The 21,000-nt window shown below is 40.5% G+C and overlaps 1 protein-coding gene and 1 long non-coding RNA gene across 2 annotated transcripts; one reads left to right on the forward strand and one right to left on the reverse strand.

The window, feature by feature from the left end:
* Window positions 1-3,944: 3,944 nt before the first annotated feature.
* Window positions 3,945-20,331, forward strand: ftsj3 (FtsJ RNA 2'-O-methyltransferase 3). Its single transcript, XM_051947555.1, is given in 22 exon segments — window positions 3,945-4,159; window positions 4,262-4,367; window positions 4,892-4,938; window positions 5,052-5,131; window positions 5,206-5,305; window positions 6,734-6,928; window positions 7,956-8,071; window positions 8,187-8,291; window positions 10,969-11,069; window positions 11,166-11,252; window positions 11,329-11,481; window positions 11,709-11,844; window positions 12,950-13,146; window positions 15,070-15,184; window positions 16,339-16,420; window positions 16,514-16,658; window positions 16,778-16,872; window positions 18,286-18,388; window positions 18,499-18,682; window positions 19,386-19,480; window positions 19,792-19,940; window positions 19,943-20,331. Coding segments are annotated over 22 exon segments (2,553 nt in total). The 5' UTR covers window positions 3,945-4,092; the 3' UTR covers window positions 20,038-20,331.
* LOC127533728 (uncharacterized) lies at window positions 16,883-18,271 on the reverse strand. Its single transcript, XR_007941474.1, has 3 exons — window positions 18,116-18,271; window positions 17,846-17,989; window positions 16,883-17,791 (listed from the first exon to the last, which is right to left on the reverse strand). It is a non-coding gene; the product is annotated as an uncharacterized LOC127533728 (long non-coding RNA).
* Window positions 20,332-21,000: the final 669 nt, after the last annotated feature.

The raw sequence follows: 21,000 nt of genomic DNA on the forward strand, positions 1-21,000 counted from the left end.
CGCCACCTACCGCATTGGAGGACCACTAAAAGTGCAGCTTAAAGGAGGATTTCACTCAAAATATAATTTAAAACAGAAATGTCCAACATATGAAGACTTCGCAAAGAGTTAAAAAATACAGAGACAACATCATTTTTTTAATAAACAAACTGCTGTTTTAATCCTCTGACGGGCTTGTTTAATTATTCAAAAGTGCCAGAAACCAAAAAATTCCCCCCAAAATTGTTCATGACTAATGAACTCTATCAAACCTGTAAGAACCAAACGAGAATGCAGAGTTTATCTTTTTCAGTGCCAGAAAATCTTAGAGACAGTGCAAAAAAACACCACAGTCTAATGACACATATACAGTATAAATACCGGAGTGAATATAAATAACAGTGACTGAGGTAGTGGTGTATATTGCACAGTTACACTATATTGTTGGTTGCATGCGAGACGAGAGAGTTCAGGGTGTTGATGGCTCTCGGAAAAAAGCTGTTTTTAAATCTATGTCATGTCTCATGTCCTCGCTTTAATGCATCTGTAGCTCCTTCCAGAGGGCAACAGATCAAAAATTCGAGAACTGGGATGTGAACTGTCCTTGATGATGTTCTGGGCTCTGCTGAGGCACCAGGAGGAGCAGATGTCCATGAGGGAGGGGAGAGGACAGCCAACAATCCTCTGAAGCCTCACTCTGTCTGCCTCAGTGCAGCTCCAGGTGGAAACACAGAACATCAGCAGACTCTTTATGGATGAGCGGTAGAAGGCCAGCAGCAGCTTCATGTCCAGGTTGTGCTTTCTGAGGACTCTCAAGAAGTGTAGCTGCTGCTGAGCCTTCTTTATGACAGCTGTGATGTTATCTGTCCAGGAGAGGTCATCGGAGATCTGGACTCTCAGGAACCTGAATGTGTGGACTCTCTCCACACCTCGTCGTTGATGTAGAAGGGGGGCGGGTCGGTTCTGTTCCTCCTGAAGTCCAGGATGATCTACTTTGTTTTAGCAGTGTTTAGTGTCAGGCTGTTTACTGAACACCAGGTTGTGAGTTTCTGGACCTCCTCTCTGTAGGCTGCCTCGTCTCCCTCTGAGGTCAGACCAACCACTGTTGTGTCATCAGCAAATTTGACGATGATGTTGTTTCTGTGGGTCGGTCTGCAGATATGCAGTGGGTATGTGATATTTCAGTTTTTCTTTTTTAATACATTTGCAAAAATTTCTACATTTCTGTTTTTTTTCTGTCAAGATGGGGTGCTGAGTGTGCATTAATGAGAAATAAAATGAACTTTTTTGATTTTGGCAAATGGCTGCAATGACACAGAGAGTGAAAAATTTCAAGGAGTCTGAATATTTTCCGTACCCACTGTATACAGACAAGCAATTAAGAGTGTAAGAGAATTCAAATTTTTAGGTGTTTGTTTTGATGAAAAGTTGACATGGAAAAAACATATTGATAATGTTGTGACCAAATGTGAGAAAGCAGTGAATGTAATGCTTTCTCTGTCAGGAAGCTCTTGGGGGGCTGGAAGGGGCACTCAATTAATGGTTTACATGTCATGATATCTACAGGTATGGCTCTAAACTAGACCTTGTGACACAAAAAGGGCATTACATTTTTTTGCTTTTCAGTACTTTAAATTGGGATACAAGTATTCATAGTCATTCCAATGGTAGTATTATGTATGTTTTGTTCTTTTTGAAATGTTAGTTGTTAAAGGTGACTACCTTCAAAAAGTGTAATGACATGTTGACACCCATTTGCAATGCATCCATGTAATTATAACATACACATACAAATTACATGTACTAACTTGAATTCAGGGAGCTCTGTAGTAGTTTATGGTTGATTAATTTAAAAATACAACAATAATGTTGAATTTTACAGTATCAGTGCAGTGGGATTAAAAATGTTAAATTTAATTGTACAATGTCATGTTACAAGCAAAAGAACCTCTACCTAAGTTATAACTTAGGTATACCTAAGTTATACCATTACACTTTTTGAAGGTAGTCACCTTTAACAACTAACATTTCAAAAAGAACAAAACATACATAATACTACCATTGGAATGACTACTAATACTTGTATCCCAATTTAAAGTACTGAAAAGCAAAAAAACGATTTTGACATCACCCATGCCATTTTGAGTAAGAATATCTCAGTAACTACAAATATAACCCTGCTGCTTTTTGTACAGTGATAGAAGACAGATGGAACTGTCTTGTAGAAAAATTTGGGGTCTCTGGTACCTGTCCCACACTGAGATTTTTGCCACCAAAAATAGCCAATTAAAAATCTCGTCCAACTTTGGGAGCTCATATTTTCCAAACTGAGGTACCTAGAAAGCTCCAGTTTGCTAAGTTATCACACAAGTTTGTGTAGAATGGAACCCAGGGCTGTTAGAACACTTCTGTGCAGTATTTCTAGTACTTTTAAGGTCCCAAACCCCACTCGTGAGTAGGTATCTCTTAATTTTTAGTGTTTTTAGCAAGCCCCCACGGCCTGCAGAGTGTAGGGAAACACCTGGGGATGTTTGTGGGGCACTAGCTACATGCAGAGGCCTTGTTTACCAACTCACAGCTCTCTGGTATGTCTAGAGGCTGAGAAATAACCACTTAAAGATGCAAAAAACCACTGGCGAGGCTTTTTATAGCCCAAATTCTGAAAATTTCAGACCCCCGCAATGCAGTATATTGGTAAGCTGCAGGCACATCAAGGAGAGCACCCAGCAAATTCTGTACTTGATGATGCCTGGGAGTGGGGAGAGGGAGGATAGTCTAAAAAAAAATTAATTTTTAATATTTGTAAACGAGTGGAGAAGCTGGAGTTGGAAAAGGTAGGGGTGGCCCCTCACGTTCTCTGGCCAGCTGTGCCTCCATGGCTCCTACCAACACCAGAAATAGACTTTAGCATACTGGAAACCATAAAAGAACAGGGAAGTGCTGTAGGCTCAGACTTTGTAATGGAAAGACTGAAAAACAACTGGGAGCATTATCGACAGATTTATACAGATGGGGCCCAAGATCCCAAAACAAGAAAATCAGGGTTTGCCTTTCATCCCAGATTTTCAAATTGTTCAGCTCAAGCGACTGGCTGAGGGGGTGTCGGTGTTTACAACAGAGTTAATTGCCATAATATGGACTCTACAGTGGGTGGAGGAGGTCAAGCTGAGGAGGGTAGTCATATGCTCAGACTCAGCTTCAGTCCTAATGACTTTGAGGGATAACAACCAGGTGCCCGACCAGACTTGGTGGTGGAGCTCCTCACTCTGTTGTATAGAATTGAGCAGGCCGGAGGCATGATAGGGTTTCTGTGGGTGCCCGCCCATATTGGTGTAGAGGGTAACGAGATGACGGATATGGCGGCTAAAAGGGCATTAAGGAGGGAGGTGGAATTGGCTGTGGGCATCGGGATATCTGAATGTCGCTCCATCTTCAGGGAGGTCGTTACAGCTCAGTGGCAGAAGCAGTGGGAGAATGAGGAAAAGGATGGCATTACTTCTCAATACAAAACAGTGTAAAGGTAGACCAGTGCTGTCTTGGACATGAGCGAAAAGACTCTGCGTTAATGACAAGAGTCATTAACGCACAGTGTCCAAGTTTGGGACTTGGACACTGTGGACTGGCATGGGATTTATCTAAAATCGGCAAACATAAGGACGGATTATGTGGAGCCTGCAGGAAGCAGCAAACTGTGAAACATCTGTTTATGGAGTGCAGCCTGTTTGAGGAACAAAGAACACAGTTTTATGCCAAGTTGTCACACGAGGGAATGGACTCAATCACAATGAGGAGTCTCCTTAATCCCAGAGAGAACCAGGCAAGGACGGTGAACGCAGTCCTTCACTTTATCAACTCCACAGGACTACATGTTTGGAAGGAGGAATGGTCTGAATTCTGCATTCTCACCCTGACCTGCGAGAGGCAGCAATGTGCCGCAAGGCATCCAGCCTTCCGGAAACTCAGAAGAAGAAGAAGAAGAAGAAACGGTGTGACGTCAACCATCTGCGACACTACGGCTACACGTGTTGTTTTCATGGAAGAGTGAGGTGTTTAAATAGACTGAGACTTTTTTGTATTTGAATCCGGTGTAAAGCCACAGCGACAAAAAACAAAATGGGAAAGAAACTTAAAGTTGGAAAAAACAGAAAGGATAAATTCTACCACCTGGCTAAAGAAACAGGTAACGTATAGGCTGATGTTAGCATTAGCTGTGTAGCTTCTCAAAACTGTGGATTTCAGACGTGTGGACTTTCCGTAAACGTCTCCTGTCGTCTGTTTTCAGGTTATCGGTCTCGTTCCTCCTTCAAACTGATCCAGCTCAACAGAAAGTTCCAGTTTCTGCAGAAAGCCAGAGCTCTGGTGGATCTGTGCGCCGCTCCGGGTGGATGGTAGGTAGCCTGGTGGTTATTTGTAGAAGACCGCATGTCAGGACACATGGAGACGAGAAAGAGACAACTCTGTGACAGCTTGCCTTTAAGTCAACGTGTGTTTTGTGTCCGTTTGTTTCTGTCACACGTAGACAATCAGAAAATGGGGTCAAACAGGTGGTAGCTTAGCCTAGCTTCAATGCTAATGTCAGGCTGTCACCAGAATAACTCACATTTTTATTTTACTGTGACTATTAGCAGCAGGGAGTTCAAGAGGTCTAGTAAAGTTATGTAAAAGCCAGGGAAAGTTCATTTGCATAGCAGATTTATTGATTTGTGTCTCTTTGCAGTTGTTCACATGTTGTAGTCGTAGTTTTGTGTGTTGAAGCTGCAGTTTACCGCTGTTTTAATTGGTTTAACATCAGTTTGCATGAACTTTTAGTTAGTTTTAATCCGCTTATGGTTATTTTGTGTCTAGTTGTCCTTTTCTGTGTGTTTTTTCGTTGGTATTGAAGTGTTGAGTTGTGATTTTAAATCTTTTCCAGGTTGCAGGTGGCGTCCAAGTTTATGCCTGTTTCCAGTCTAATTATTGGTGAGTTTAATGCTACTATCTGATCGTGCAACAGTAAAATGTCCTGGTTGCAAAGATTAGATTTATACTCGAGTATGACAGAGAACTTTCTAAGGAGCTTTTCTTCTTGTCAGGTGTCGATCTGGTTCCCATCAAACCGATCCCCAATGTGGTGACGCTGCAGGAAGACATCACCACCGAGAAATGCCGACAGGTGAGGAAGCTGCAGAAAGCTGCAGGAGAGTTTTTATTTCGCGTGGTTTCTGAGCCGCTGTCTGTCGTTGTCAGGCGCTCAGAAAGGAACTCCAAACATGGAAGGTGGACGTCGTGTTGAATGACGGAGCGCCGAACGTCGGAGCCAATTGGCAACATGACGCCTTTTCACAAGGTAACGGTGGAGGTTTAACTGACAGAACGATTTACTGACGCTGCTGTCAGGATAAAACACAGTCAGTCACCAGAAACTGAGTTGTATGGGAAAAATCTGGACGATAATTTTCTCCTTTCTTATGTAAAATCCTGCAGCTCTTTGGAAACAGAACAACAATGAAGGAGAGAACACTCGGATAACTCAGTCTGAATGACGAGAAATCTGAAAAAAATTTATTTGATTAGTTTTGTACAAAAACTTATAAAGCCTGGAATCAACAAGTTTCCAAGTGAAGAAAGGCCCCACATACTACACATATTTACTACTTTTAGTTTGTTTCCATTCTTTTCTCCTCTCTTCCTGCAGTTTAACTAAAAAGTCTCTGAGTTTTTGTCCCCTGACTGTTGGTCGCAGCTGAATTGTTAACGACTTCACAGTTACACCGAGGAGCTCATAATCTTTCGTTTTTGACAGAAGTTTGTTCAAGTAAAAGTTTAATTTTTGGCGAATTTTGAAAGCAATTTTAATGAAACATCACATTAACTTTGACAGAATGGCGCCATGGATGATTAGTTCAAGAACCTTCAGAAAGCTGAAGATGAAACAGTTTTCATTTTTTTTATGGTTTCTGATGAGTGAAATGTGTAATTTTGGAGATTTTATTGAAAGATAAAATGCATTTCAAGCCCACTGGTGATTTTTTTAGGGTTTAGAAGGTTAGTGCAACGTATTTAGAGGACAAAGCAGCATCTCTCCTCAAAACAGGGTTAGAAAAAGAGAAAAAAAGCTGAATATCTTAAAAATGGAAAACACCTGGAATCAACATCTTTCCAAGTGCTTACAGCGGTTATTAATACTGGGGAAAAATAATGACTCTCTCTGTTAGAGATACTTTACATTTTAGTTTGTTTCCATTCTTGTAAACACTTCTTGCAGTTCAAACAAAAAGTCCCTGAATTTTTGTCACCTGATTATTGCTCACAATTGAGTCATTAATGACTTCACAGTTACACCAGGGAGCTCCAATTTTTTTTTTAACAGAATTTTGTTAGCGTAAAAATAAGATTTTGGGCAGGTTTTTATGTGAGACATGTAGAAAAAATAATTTAGCTTTTCAGCAGAATTGCTCTCAACAAATGATTAGTTCAAGGACCTTCAGAAAGCTGAAAATCAAACAATTTTTGGAATTTTTTATATAGTTTCTGACTTTAATGAAAAGTGTAATTTTGAAGATTTTATTTTAATATAAAATGCTTTTCAAACCCACTGGTGTGTTTTAGGACTCAGACGGTTGATCCATTAAAATGGTTGAATTAGATTATTGGTGGAAACTCTGAGTTAGGTTTTCTGTCATTATTTCCTCGTGTTTGTGTTCAGATCACATTGCTGGCTGGTTTATTTCCCACTCTGGATGTTTAACTTTATTGTCTAAACTCTGTTCCTCAGCTCATCTCACCCTCATGGCTCTGAAGTTGGCCTGTGAGTTCCTGAACAAAGGTGGATCTTTCGTCACCAAGGTTTTCCGCTCCAAAGACTACCAGCCGCTGCTCTGGATCTTCCAGCAGTTCTTCAAGAAGGTTCAGGCCACCAAGCCTCAGGCGTCCAGGAACGAGTCGGCCGAGATCTTTGTCATCTGTCAGGGTCAGCGCGGCTACAAAATCTATTCATATTCAGAAATACAGGAGGTCCTTGGCTTACGGCATCCTCGACCTACGGCGTTTAGTCGTTACGAGGAACTTGTTGGCTAGTGGAGTTGACGAATATGTCGTTATGCAGCACTACATTTGTCGGTTGTACGTCACTTTGGATTGTGCTACATTCGCTAACTTTTTGCCCTTCATTATGGCTCCAAGCCTAAGTTAGACTCTTCTGATGCTTTGAAGAAAAGGAAAGCCGTCTCCATGGAAATTAAATTAGAGTAAGACACTCAAGTTGTAAAAACAGTGCAACATGTTCTGTTATCTGCTTGTAAAATGATTCGTACATGCATGAAAAGTGTTTGGTATTCATGACTTTTCTGAAGATCTGATCGATATCGTGATGCCCGTTAGGGCTTTGTTTACATTTAGTAAGTGGAGGACGGCCTGTAGTCTCTGTTTGGGTACAGCCCTAAAAGGAGCCCGACCTGAACAGAAGTTTCTCACAATTATAGATGGTTTAAGAAATGCAGCTGACGGAACATGCAGCTTTGCAGATGTTTGACGTTTTCTCTCCTGACACCAATCAATTGCAGGAAGAGTTGGTACAATATCAGACGATGAGAATACAGTAGGTCCTCAGTTTACGACGTCATTGACCGATGGCATTTCGTTATGTGTAACTAGTTTCACTTTATTTCGCCACCTTGGATTGTGCTACATTCACTGACTTTTTGCCAGTCCAACTCTTCTGTTGTTGCTGCTGTTCTGTTGTTTTTCTATTCATATTCTGTTACCTTCTTGAAAAATGACTCGTAAATGCACGAACGTCTTTGGTATTCATGACTTTCCTGAAGATCTGATCGATATCGTGATGCATGGAACGGCTTTGTTTACATTTTTGCCAAGGTTCCAACATGCGGCGAAAATCTACTTGCGTAAGTCGAGGACCCCTGTAGATGGATGTTCAGGAAATAGAAGAGATATCTGTTTCTTCACTGTCTAAACTGGGTTTTTCTTGACATCACCAGGGTTTGTCGCCCCAGATAAAATTGACAGTAAGTTCTTCGACCCCAAACATGCGTTCAAAGAGGTGGAGGTTCAGGCCAAGACGGTGAGGGAGCTGATTCCAGACAAGAAGCCAAAGGTAGGTAGACCACAGAGGCTGATCGTTTATCTGAAGCGTACACAGGATTTACTGTGACGTGGATGTGATTGTTCTCACTCATACCATGTAAATGTTTCATCCATCGCTGTTCCAGGCGGAGGGATACTCAGACGGAGATCTGACACTCTTTCACAGCTTCACGGTAACAGCTTTCCTGAAGGCAGACAACGCTGTAGACTTCCTGGGAAAAGCCAGTGAGGTGAGATTTCTGAACTTTTTAACTTGTTGAACTTTTCCTGCCTTGGAGTTGGTTTGATTCTCGTGTCCGATGGAGGCGTTTTTTTTACACTGAGCTCTAAACTTAGTCCAATCTTTGGTTCACGTCTGCTGATGCCTTAAATGGAGAACACAGGCAGTTTGAGTATTTTACTTAACCGATAATCGCAGCATAATCAATTATTAATTGATTAATTGTTAACAGAGTGGACGCTTGCCCTGCTCTGATGTTGTTGTGGCGGCTCCGTTATTTTAATTACTAATATATAGGAGCACTGTCGTAGTCCTTTCCTGTTTGCTTTAACACATAAACTCTGGTCGGAGGTCATTAAGCAACACATGAGTCTTTGTCATGGTGCCCGCTGCTAGCTGAACTCCCACAAAGATCTCCAACATTAACTGACTGTAGTCGCAGTGATGCCTCCTCTGGTTGTTACAGCACTAAACTAAATAGGAAGAGGCTCCACCTGGTGGTACAACCAGGTACTACAACTACAATGCATTTTCTGGCATGAATGTAGAGAATACGGGGGGGTCTCAATTTAAGTCAGAATTCCATTCCTACTTCAAAGCATAGCCCAATTTTCGCTGCAAGTTGGAACCTGCATATGTACATAAGTACCTATGTCACTCAGCTACGCTAACACAGCCTGATATGTTGCTAAATTTCAACATGAAAACAGCATGGAAGCAGCTTGTTACTTTGCACATATAGTGACTTATAAACCCCTTTAAACACCAGTTTTTGTGCTCCGACAAATGAGTCCACGTCAACATTTAGTCTAAATATCTAAAAACTGGAACCTTGTCTGGTCAAACTTTGTCAGATTCTTCTGATGTTAGAGCCTCTAAAGTTGGAGAAATGTCGACCAAAGACTATATTTTTGTAGAAACATGGATCCATCCATAAAAGTACACTTACAGGAACTTTATGGAGACATTAGACCAGGCTGGATCGAAGATTTTGCACCCCCCCCCCCTTCCCATTTTTAAGGTCAAATAATTACACATGGATCCATCCATAAATGTACACTTATAGTGATTTTCTGGGGTCCAAATACCAACCTGGTTTGACCATTTGGCATCTTTTTCAAGGGCCGTTAATTATTCATTAGAGGGGGGTCTCCACTTACGTCAGACTTTCATTCCTAGGATGCAACGTAACGCGATTTTCGCCATAGGTCAGAAGTCACATAAGTACACATAAGTTCCTATGTCACTCACAGATGCAAACACAGTGGTAAAATCATGATCTAGGACATAAAAACACTGTCCAGTAAATATAAGGAGTGTAGTACAATCCACTGTGGCGAACAACCGGCAAATGTAAACAAGGCCGTCTTCCTCGTTGGTGATGTATTCGTGCGCTCCGCTCGCCACCCAATTCCCGCGCAAAATTTGTTTTCACATCGCAAACTCTGTACATCAGAATGATGGAACAAGACTTTCTGAATAAATTTATGAGAGATGGAAACGTAACCTCGAAACGCCGTAGATTGAGGATGTCGTAAACCGAGGACCTGCTGTAGAGATTGTTTTTTTGTTTTTTTTTGGAGGTTGTGGACCCTCAGTATACCCCCACCTCTAACACTACATTCCAGACAATGTGCTACCGGAGCTGGACAAGAAGGTTCCTGAACACCTACAGAACATTAGCTAAGTCTTCAATGCATCAGCTCTGGTCTGTGGTCATTAACCTCCTCATTAGTCTTTGTCATGGTGCCTGTTGCTAGCTAAAATCCCACAATGCTCTCTGCTTTAACTGTAGTCTGAGTGACGCCTCCTCTGGTCTCTACAGTATGAAACAGGAAGAGGCTCCACCTGGTGGAACAACTAGGAACTTCAGCTGATCTACATTTACTGACATCACATAGAGAATACAGGTTTTCTCCCTGTTTTAAAGCTTGTGTAGCCTCAGAACACCTCTACTGGAGCTTTACAACAAGGTTCCTGAACACCTACAGAACGTTAAGGAACAGCTTGCATGCAGAAATTTAGTTTTTTCTAGAGAATACTGGTCAACTCGTGCGTATGCAAACTCGTGCATATTCCAACATCATGCGTATTGAGTGAATGTAAAATCAGTGTTTTATTATTTCTATTTCTACCCCTACCCCTGTTTCTTTTTCCCTAACCCTAACCTCGTAACCCTTATTTTATCTTTCTTCTCTTACCCTTTTGATCCCTACCCGTTTACTTTTCCCTAACCCTAACCGTTCATTCCTTATTTTATGTTTTTCTATTTGCTCTTTCTTTATTCCTACCCCTCTTTTCTTTTGCTAACCCTAACCTTTCTCACCCCTAATCTAATTTTTAACCCTAATTGCTTATTTTTCCTATACGCACGAGTTTGAATACACACGAGTTGACCAGGTACCTTTCTAGATAATGCATCAAGAAAAAAAAATCTACAATCGCTGTCCTATTCAGTCGTCACACACATGCACTGGGTTGATTTTAATGAATTTAATGCTCTCAAATGTACATTTTCTGGAAAATTTGGACCAGGTTGGGACCCAGCAGGTACTAAATATTAAATGACTGTTTGGGTCGATGTCAGAAACATGGATCTAAACATCCCATAGTGCTGTTGAGGTGTTAATCAGCTGCATGAAAAGTTCTTCCCATCATGCAGTCCTCACTTTGTCTTCTTCATCCAGATCACCTTCGATAATCAAGACCTGGAGTCTCACTCGGCCACCTCTGAAGAAATAAAGGAGTGTTGTCGGGACATCAAAGTCCTCGGACGCAAAGAACTCCGGTAAAACGTCCAATACATCGGGTGGTCTGAGAAGGAACTAAAGCTGCTGTTGTGTGGTGTTCCTGACTCTGTTCTCCTCTGACATCTCATCTTCAGGTTGCTGCTCAACTGGAGGTCCAAGCTGAGGAGATATCTGGCGAAGAAGCTGAAGGACGAGGCCAAACAGCTCGACCAGGAGATCAGGTAACCTCCCAGAAGTACCGTGTTTGCTCGACTGTCTGACGGCTGGTTTGTAAAATCCTGTTTGGTTTGTGTTTAGTTTAAGCTCTGATGAAGAAGAGAGCGACTCGGAGGAAAAACCAGACAAGAAGAAGAAGGAGGAGGAGGAAGGTGATGAGGAGGATGACGAGGAGGCAGAAATGGAGAAAAAACTGGCACAACTGAAAGCTGAGGAGGTGGCTGAGCTCAAAAGGTTCCTCTTTTCTTTATTTATTTCTGTAATTTTCTCACCAGTTGTTGCTTGTCAGAGCCGTACTTCATATCCATCTCGATAAATAATCACAGATTTCCTCACTTTTTGCGTCTTTGTCGTGAACTTTTCCTGCATATTCATGTTTGATTGTAGTTCCTAATCGGTTAGATGTAAAGTGTTGCTGACTGGACGTGTCTTTAAGAGCAGCTTGTCAAACTGTCCTTCAGGAAGAAGAAGAAGCTGCTGAAGGAGAGGAGGAAGCAGAGGGAAAGAGTGGAGCTGAAGATGGACCTGCCGGGCGTCTCCATAGCGAACACTGACGATGCATCTCTGTTCTCGCTCATGACCGTCAAGAAGCAGAAGGTGAATCAGTACACCTCATCTCATGGAGCCATGTTTCTACTAAAAAGATACAAAAAGACAAGATGTAGACCTCTATGAGCATCTAGACCTCTGTGAACATCTAGACTTTTATGAACACCAGTTTTAGTTTCGTACCAATGAGTCCACATCATTTGGTCAAAACATCTAAAAACTGGAAACTCGTCTGGTCAAACTTTACACACATCAGATTCTACTGATGTTAGCGCTCAACAGTTGGAGAAATGTCGACCAAAGGCTGGATTTTAGTAGGAACATGGATCCATCCACATATATGCGCTTATAGGAATTTCATGAGGACGTAATCCCACCAAAACTCAAAAATATTGTCCATTTTCAGAAACCAATAATTATTCGTTAGTGTCATTTTTAATAATTTTGAGTTATTTTTAACCAACTTTATCTTATTTTGAACAGATTTTGAGTAAATTTGGAAACATTTCAAGACATTCTGGTTAAATTTGAGCAATTTTGAATAGATTTCAAGTCATTTTGGGCAATGTGGATTCATTTTTGACAAGTTTCAAGGCATTTTTGAAGATACTGAGATTTTTTGACAATCTCTTTGTGTAAGATAATTTGGTCAATTTTCAGTCATTCTGGACACATTTCAAATCAAAATGTCTAAAAAATGGAGCCTTGTCTGGTCAAACTTTAACCCATCAGATTCTGCTGATGTTCATTTTGCTGTGTTTTTGAACAATTTTGAGTCATTTTTTTGACAGACTTTATCTTTAACACATTTTGAGTCTATTGTTTTAAAGTTTTACACCCTTTCCCACATTTTCAAGGCCCAGTAGTTATTCATTTTTATAATTTCTGAGCCATTTTGGACAATTTTTGTATAATTTCTGACAGGTTTCATGTCAAAATAGCAAAAAACTGGAACCTTGTCTGGTCAAACTTTAACCATCAGATTCTACTGATGTTAGAGCCTCAACAGTTGGAGAAATGTGGACCAAAGACTGGATTTTAGTAGAAATATGGCTTAATAAAAGCTCCTCCTCTATGTTTATCTGCTGATCGTAAAAGTCGTGGTTTTTAGGAGCTGGACCTCTTTATTTCTAACTTACTGTTGTTCTTTCAGGCGCTGACTGATATCTCTAAAGGCGACATGCAGGCGGCGGACGCTCTGGTGGACGGAGAGGACGACCTTCACTTCTCTGACGAAGACGATGATGACGAGGCGGATAAAATGTCTCTGGCTTCGGATTTAGACGACGACGATTTGGAGGAAGTGGAGCAGAGACAGAAAGCGCTGGAGAAGAAAGCTCCAAAGAAGAAGTGAGTGGAGTTTTTAGAACATGTACAAAGGTCTGAAATGTGCAGTTATAACAATAAAACCACAACATGAAACTTCAGCTACAACCAGAAACATAAATTAGATATCTGGGTTCAAATGTATATGCATTTTTAAAATAATTTTATTTATTTTAATAATTATTGTCTGATTGATCCAAAGAAACAACACAGAAAAAGAAATTTCCAATCGAATACCAACCACAGAATACATTAGATTTATCACCTTCTTCCAAAAGTCAGTTATACCTGGGCATGACCAAAACATATGAACCTGATCCACCTGGGCAGATCCACACTCTCTCCAGCAGGGAGACTGGATGGCCAGAAATTTAGATTTTCATACAGGAGTGATAAAAAAACGGGTCAGGCTTTTCCAACAAAAGTCTCTCCAGGTAAGCGAGTTAGTGGTACGGCTCTGAGATTTCCATCCCTCCAACCAATGCTCTTCTGGTATATCAACTTTCAGATCTTTCTGCCATTGTTTTTTCACATGGAGGTACATTTTATTGTCAAGCAAGTTTAAAACCTTATATATTTTACCAACAATTTTTTTGTTACTAGATCCTTTATAGACATCCAGAAAAACTTGAACAAGGTTAGAGGAGGTTTTAGTCAGGGCTCCTTGTATTTCCTTAACAAAATAATATCCGAGTTGGAGGTACCTGAAGAAATCATGTTTTTCAAGTCCAAATTTAAGCGAGAGATTTTGAAAGCCGTCCATCTGACCTTTTGATATTATACTACCAAATGTTGTTGTACCCAGGTGTGACCATTGTTTAAATCTGGTATCATGTACTGCTGCTTCAAAGTGTGGATCACACACAGCCCAGCTCAGTATTCTGACCTGCCCATGGAGGCCAAACATCTTGATGACTTGTAGCCATATTCGGATAGATGTGCTCAAACAGAAATTCCCAGATTGTAGAATTGATTTGGTGCAATTTACACACCCGAGTACTGACTGTAAGGGCACTTCAGTTAGGGAAAGTTCCAGACCTTTGCATTTAGCCTCATAAGACTCATCACACCATAGTGTGGTCTTAACTGGGAAGCAATATAATAATGTCTAAGACAAGGTAAAGCCATGCCCCCCCGTCTCTCGGCAACTGAAGGATACTGTATTTAATTTGTGGTTTCTTTGATTTCTACACAAACCTAGAGATGGATTTGTCCCAATCTCTGAATTGTTTCAAAGGTATCTCAACAGGTAGCGCATTGAATAGATACAACAGTTTAGGTAAAATAACCATTTTAATTGTCCTAATCCTGTCAACAATGTCCAGGGGAAGCAGAGCCCACCCGTCCATATCCTTATTTATTTTTCTTGTGATATTTTCATAGTTAATAGGAAAAAGAGAAGAAAGGTCCTTTGGTATATTTATTTTGCTTTTGATTTAATTTTATTTATTTTTAAAAAATATTCATTTTGTTTTTTATTTATTTTAAAATGTATTTATTTTTTCTTAATTTAATTCTTTTTTAAATTTTGTTTTTAATTTTCCTTTTTTTAAAATATTTTTTTATTTATTAAATTAAGTTTGTTTTTAAAATTTGTTCATCCCATTTATTTTAACAAATTAGTTTTATTCCTTTCATCTGTGATACACCTTGTGTTACGTTTCATTGGTGTGAAAAGAGCTCTATAAATATAGTCTGATTGTTGATAATATATTTTAATAATATAATAATAATGGTTTTGTCAGGTCTCTGCTGAATAAAAGCAGTAGATTTGACTGATGTGTGTTTCTTAAATCTTAATGTTCATTCTTTCCTGTTTTCATCAAAAAACACTTGATTTTTTAACTCAGCCCCTAAACTTTACTCTCAAACAGTAATTTTCTTTTAAATTCTGTGTAGAAGAACTCAGGAATTCACTGGGCGTGATGTTTGTTCTGTTTTCTGCAGAGTAAAGTTCGCTGATGAAGACGAGGAGGATGAAGGCCAGGAGAGTGGTTTGGTGGTGGAGCTGGAGTCGAAGGACGAGAAGATGGAGCGAGAGACCAACCTGTGGTTCAGCAAGGTTTGTTCCTGCATCCCATAATGTGTTCATGTTGCTCTGTTCACAGTTGAATTATTTCTGATTTTAGACCCAAACTGAGTTCAGTAAAAATATTCTGGTGGAGTTTTGCATTTTCATCTGTTGTCAGATCTGAGAATTTTTGTATTTTCAACCTAAAAACGGCGTCTTAGCTTCTAAAGGTTCAACATCTCCAGAAATAAAACCATGAAGCCATGAAGTTTGGTGAAGAAACAGACAGAACAGTTTCCAGTAGATCGTGATGATTGAATGGATCCAGCAGAGGAGAACTTCTCTATTATTCAAATCAAACCTTTATAGACATGAGACCAGCCTTTATTGGAGGTTTTACTGTTTCTCCCCATTTTAGACATCTAAAAATATAAATATTGTCATTTTGGACATTTTGCTGTGATTTTGAGTCATTTTTTGGCAGCGTTTATGTGACTTTAGAACATTTTGAGTCGTTTCTTTTAAAGTTTTGAACCTTTTTCAAGGCCCAATAATTATTCATGTTTGTCAGTTTTCAGCCATTTTGAACTATTTTGGCATCATTACTGGACAACATTTGTAGAATTTCTGACAGTTTTTATGTCTAAAGAACAAAAAACTGGAACCTTGTCTGGTCAAACTTTAACCGATTCTACTGATGTTAGAGCCTCAACAGTTGGAGAAATGTGGACCAAAGACTGTACTTTAGTAGAAACATGGATCCATCCATAGATAAACACTTACAGGAACTTTATGGAGACACTAGACCAGTCTAGTTTGCACTTCATTCTGTTTTCAACCAATAATTAAAGACTTGTTCTAATCTGCTGTACATATTCTGTCTGTTTTTACCTCATTTCATGGCTGTAGGAGTTAAATTCTTGGAGATATTGAACCTTTTAAAATGAGGTGTTTTTTCGGACAGTGAAAATCCAAAAATTCCCAGGTTAGAAAACATAAAAATCTCAAAATTCAGCCAACATATTTCACAGAACTTAGCTTTGAATCCCAAATATGTAAACTCTAAGAAGATGTGAGACGGTGCAGCAGCGTGTTTCTGGATTCTGTCTGCATTTAAACGGACTGATCCCTGCTTCCTCCTTCACATCGTTACTGACCATCCTCTGGACCTACAGCTGCTAATTTGTGCATCTTTTTACCTGCAGGGCATCTTTTCAGAGCTCGACCTGGAGGAAGATGCAGAGAGTGAGCTCAGACAGACTGAGTGGCTCCAGAACAAACAGTCAGGTGATCGTCTGCCCCGTAAAGATTATTCTCAAAAAGGATTGCTGCTCTCCTACACTTGGACCTGATCAGATTTTCTATTTGGATGGTTTATAGGGAAAGGTAAAAAGAGGAAAGCTGAGGAGGAATCAAAAGAGGAGGAAGCTGCTCCACCGGAGAAGGAAGAGGCGGGACCTTCACAGGAAGCTGTGGATGGAAGCGACAGCGACTCGGACGACAGCAGCGACGAGGATGATGAAAAGTAACTCATTTACTGAAGCTCTCTGTGGCTATTTTTGTCCTGAACTTGTTGAGAAAATTCTAATCCAAGCTGCTGCGACAAACGTTTTAGTGTAACGCCTCAAATAAATCTGTTTCCAGAGAGATCAGCAGAATGAAGCAGGCCAAAGCAGCAGCCGGGACGTCAGGAGACGCCGATGACAACGATTTCCAGGTGGTTCCTGTCGAAAGCACCAGTGAGTATGACACACTTCTACCTTTCTCCTGGGAAATGTGTTGATAATGGGACAAATTTGTCCAAAAGTGCTTGAAATTGTTCAAAATTTTTCAAGCTAGATTAGTCTAGTGTCTCCATAAAGTTCCTGTAAGTGTCTATCTATGGATGGATCCATATTTCTACTAAAATCCAGTCTTTGGTCCACATTTCTCCAACTGTTGAGGCTCTAACATCAGTAGAATCTGATGGTTAAAGTTGGACCAGAGAAGGTTCCAGTTTTTAGATATTTTGACGAGAAACTTGTCCAAAATCACTAAAACTCCTCTAAAATGATCATAAAATAACACAAACAAGACACAAAACAACAAAAACACGACACAAAGCATCACAGATGAAGAATAAGACACAAATGAGTAAAAATGTGTCCAAAATGACTTGAAATCATGTATTAAGTCAAAATTTGACCACAATAAGATGAAAATGACAAAAATTAATAATTATTAGTCCTTGAAAATGGAAAAACAGGCAACACTTTCAAACTAGACTGGTCTAGTGTCTCCATAAAGTTCCTGTAAGTGTATATCTATGGATGGATCCATGTTTCTACTAAAATCCAGTCTTTGGTCCACATTTCTCCAAATGTTGAGGCTCTAACATCAGTAGAATCTGATGGTTAAAGTTTGGCAAGGCTAGGTTTAATTTTTTTGCAGTTTTGTCAAAGTAATGATGTCAACACAGGCCTGATGTTTCCTTGAAAATGGAGTACAAAATGTTCAGCATGAGTTGTTGTTTTCACACTTTGTTTCTGTAAGTGTGAAAACTTGAAGCAGCTTTTAAATTTGCTCATGTAATGATGATTTATAAACCCCAGTGAACAACAACACCGAGACCCCTGTGGACACCTAGACCCCTGTGAACACCTAGACCCCTGTGAACACCTAGACCCCTGTGAACGCCTAGACCCCTGTGAACGCCTAGACCCCTGTGGACACCTAGACCCCTGTGAACACCTAGACCCCTGTGAACACCTAGACCCCTGTGAACACCTAGACCCCTGTGAACACCTAGACCCCTGTGAACACCTAGACCCCTGTGAACACCTAGACCCCTGTGAACACCTAGACCCCTGTGAACACCTAGACCCCTGTGAACGCCTAGACCCCTGTGAACACCTAGACCCCTGTGAACGCCTAGACCCCTGTGAACGCCTAGACCCCTGTGAACGCCTAGACCCCTGTGAACGCCTAGACCCCTGTGGACACCTAGACCCCTGTGAACACCTAGACCCCTGTGAACACCTAGACCCCTGTGGACACTTAGACCTCTATGAACACCGTTGACGTGTCGACTTTATTAAAGAACTTCTCTGTGTGTCTAAAAGCGACCACTCTGCCTCGTGTTAGGTTTAAATCTGGTTGTTTATGTTCTTCAGGTAAGAAAGCGAGGATCCTGGATGCAGAAGGTTTGGCTCTGGGCTGTCAGATCGCTACGTCCAAGAAGAAAGCCAGAGACCTGGTGGACAGCTCCTTCCACCGGTGGGTTTATGTCCACTTTCTCACCGTTAAAACAACTCTATCCAGACTGTTGCTCTGAGGGAATCACATCCTTTATGTTCCTGCTCAGATTAATGACTGTTTTTCTGCAGGTTTGCTAACTCTGAAGAGCCGTGGGAGGTACCGGAGTGGTTCCTGGACGACGAACGGAAACACCGGAAGAAGCCGGTGCCGGTTACCAAGGAGATGGTGGAGGAGTACAAACAGAAGTGGAGAGAGATCGATGCCCGACCAATCAAACGTGTCGCTGAGGCCAAAGCCAGGAAGAAGAGGAGGGTAAGAAGAGCTGAAGTCACCGTAGATCCATTTTAAAGAAGAAAACATCCAGATCCTGTTAGATGGAGGAACTTATAAGCTCCTAGAGAGTAGGTTAGGTGCAGCATCAGTTACCATGGTGATCTACCTGTATAGCATTAGTTACCATGGTGATATAGCATTAAAGCATCAGTTACCATGGCGATATAGCATTAAAGCATCAGTTACCATGGCAATATAGCTGTGTAGCTTCAGTTACCATGGCAATATAGCTGTGTAGCTTCAGTTACCATGGCAATATAGCTGTGTAGCTTCAGTTACCATGGCAATATAGCTGTGTAGCTTCAGTAACCAAAGTGATTTAGCTGTAAAGCATCAGTTTGCATGACGATATAGCTTTAAAACGTTGGTTACCATGGTGATCCAGCAGATTAAAACAGAGAAGCACCCATGACACTGAAAACTCTTCAGGCTCAACGTAGCATCTTTCTGAAAACTCTTCTCTTGTTTTTCACATTTCCTTGAAGCTTTCAGAGCTCCTTTTCCAGCCCAACTCTTCTCTCAGCTCCAACCTACAGCTGTTTCTTTCTCTTTTAGAAAAACCCAGATTAAGACACTAACATGTCAACTTCATCAAAGATCTTTTCTGTGTGTTTATAAAGCGACTGCTCTGTATATAGTGTGTCTGTTGTCGTTCATTCTAAAGTTTTTGTGCCTTCTCTAGATGCTGAAGAAGATGGAGCAGGCCAAGAAGAAGGCTGAGGCTGTGGTCAACACTGTGGACATCTCAGAGAGGGAGAAGATGGCTCAGCTCAAGAGGTGAGCTCTAAGCCAGGGGTGTCACGATCCGTTCCTGGAGGGCCACTATCCTGCATGTTTCAGATGTTTCCCTCTTCCAACACAGCTGATTCAAATGATCAGGCTCGTTATCAGGCTTCTGCTGAGCTTGATGATAAGATGATCATTTGAATCAGGTGTGTTGGAAGAAGGAAACATCTAAAACATAGAGGATAGTGGACCTCCAGGAACTGAGTTTGACACCCCTGCTCTAAGCGTTTGGCTTCACGTCGGCTGATTTTAGCGATAATAAAACGTTAACCACGCCGTTTTGTCTCTTCTAATTCTGTCAGCATCTACAAGAAAGCCGGCGTGGGGAAGGAGAAGAGAGAAGTAACGTACGTCGTCACCAAGAAGGGAGCCGGCAAGAAGGTGAGGCGACCTCCTGGAGTGAAGGGAGTCTTCAAGGTGGTGGACGGACGCATGAAGAAAGACATGAGGGGATGCAGAGGAAGGAGCAGCACGCCAAAGGAAAAGGAAGACAGGCTAAGGGGGGAAAAGGAGGAGTGAAGGGCGGGAAAGGACGGAAAGGAAAATAAACCTGGAGCTCTTTAAGTCCTGCTGGTGTCAAACTGAGTTTTTCTGGAGCTCACAAGCTTCGGTTTGGGTTCCTGTCGTCGACTAAATGAACGTTTTAGCAGCTTTGGCTGAAGTTCTTCAAACCCAGGAGGCTTCAGGCATGTTGAGGATTTTTCTTTGTGCATCTTTCTGAAGATGGAAAGTATTTTTAAACTGTAAATTACAGTTAATGAAATTTATCAACAATAAATGTTTCTTCACTTTTGTAAATATTATATCTGCATCTTTTCAATAAAATGTTTTGTTGAAATTTAGCGTTGAAGCATTATTTCATCACTATTTATGATTTATTTGTATATGAGCACGACTTTAATTGGATTTTTGAGGCTGATACTGATTTTTAGAGTAAAGAGCGTTACTGATAATATGATGTAGACCAGAGGAGTCAAACTCATTTTAGTTCCACATTCAGCCCAATTTCTTTTCCAGTGACCAGTAAAATCACAGCATAATAATAATATGATAGAAATAACCACAACTCCACGTTTCCTTTGTGTTAGTCCAAAAATGTTCACATTTAAGGAATTATCTTTCAAAATATTACAAAAACAAGATGAATAACACGAAATGAAACGAGGCAAAAAATGGACAAACGACAAAAGTAAGACAAAAAAATTACACATCACACAACACAAAAATGACAAGTGACACAAAACAACAAAAATTAAAATGTATAAAGTAAAATAATGACAACAAATCAAGCGAGACAAAAAGGAAACAGAAAACAATAAAAACATGAGACAACAAAAGTCAGACAAAAACACAAAAAATTAGATGCAAAGCAACAAAAACTAAATTGAAGAATAAATAGAAAAAAAAGTCTTTTCTCTGCTTTTCCTTGATGGACTGAGGAAAAATCAATGATAAAATGGAAAAACAAAAGATAAAAACAGGGGAAAGCAAAAAGCAAAGACAAAATTTAC

Source organism: Acanthochromis polyacanthus, chromosome 4 (genome assembly GCF_021347895.1).
Source record: "Acanthochromis polyacanthus isolate Apoly-LR-REF ecotype Palm Island chromosome 4, KAUST_Apoly_ChrSc, whole genome shotgun sequence".
NCBI classification, from domain to species: Eukaryota; Metazoa; Chordata; class Actinopteri; family Pomacentridae; genus Acanthochromis; species Acanthochromis polyacanthus.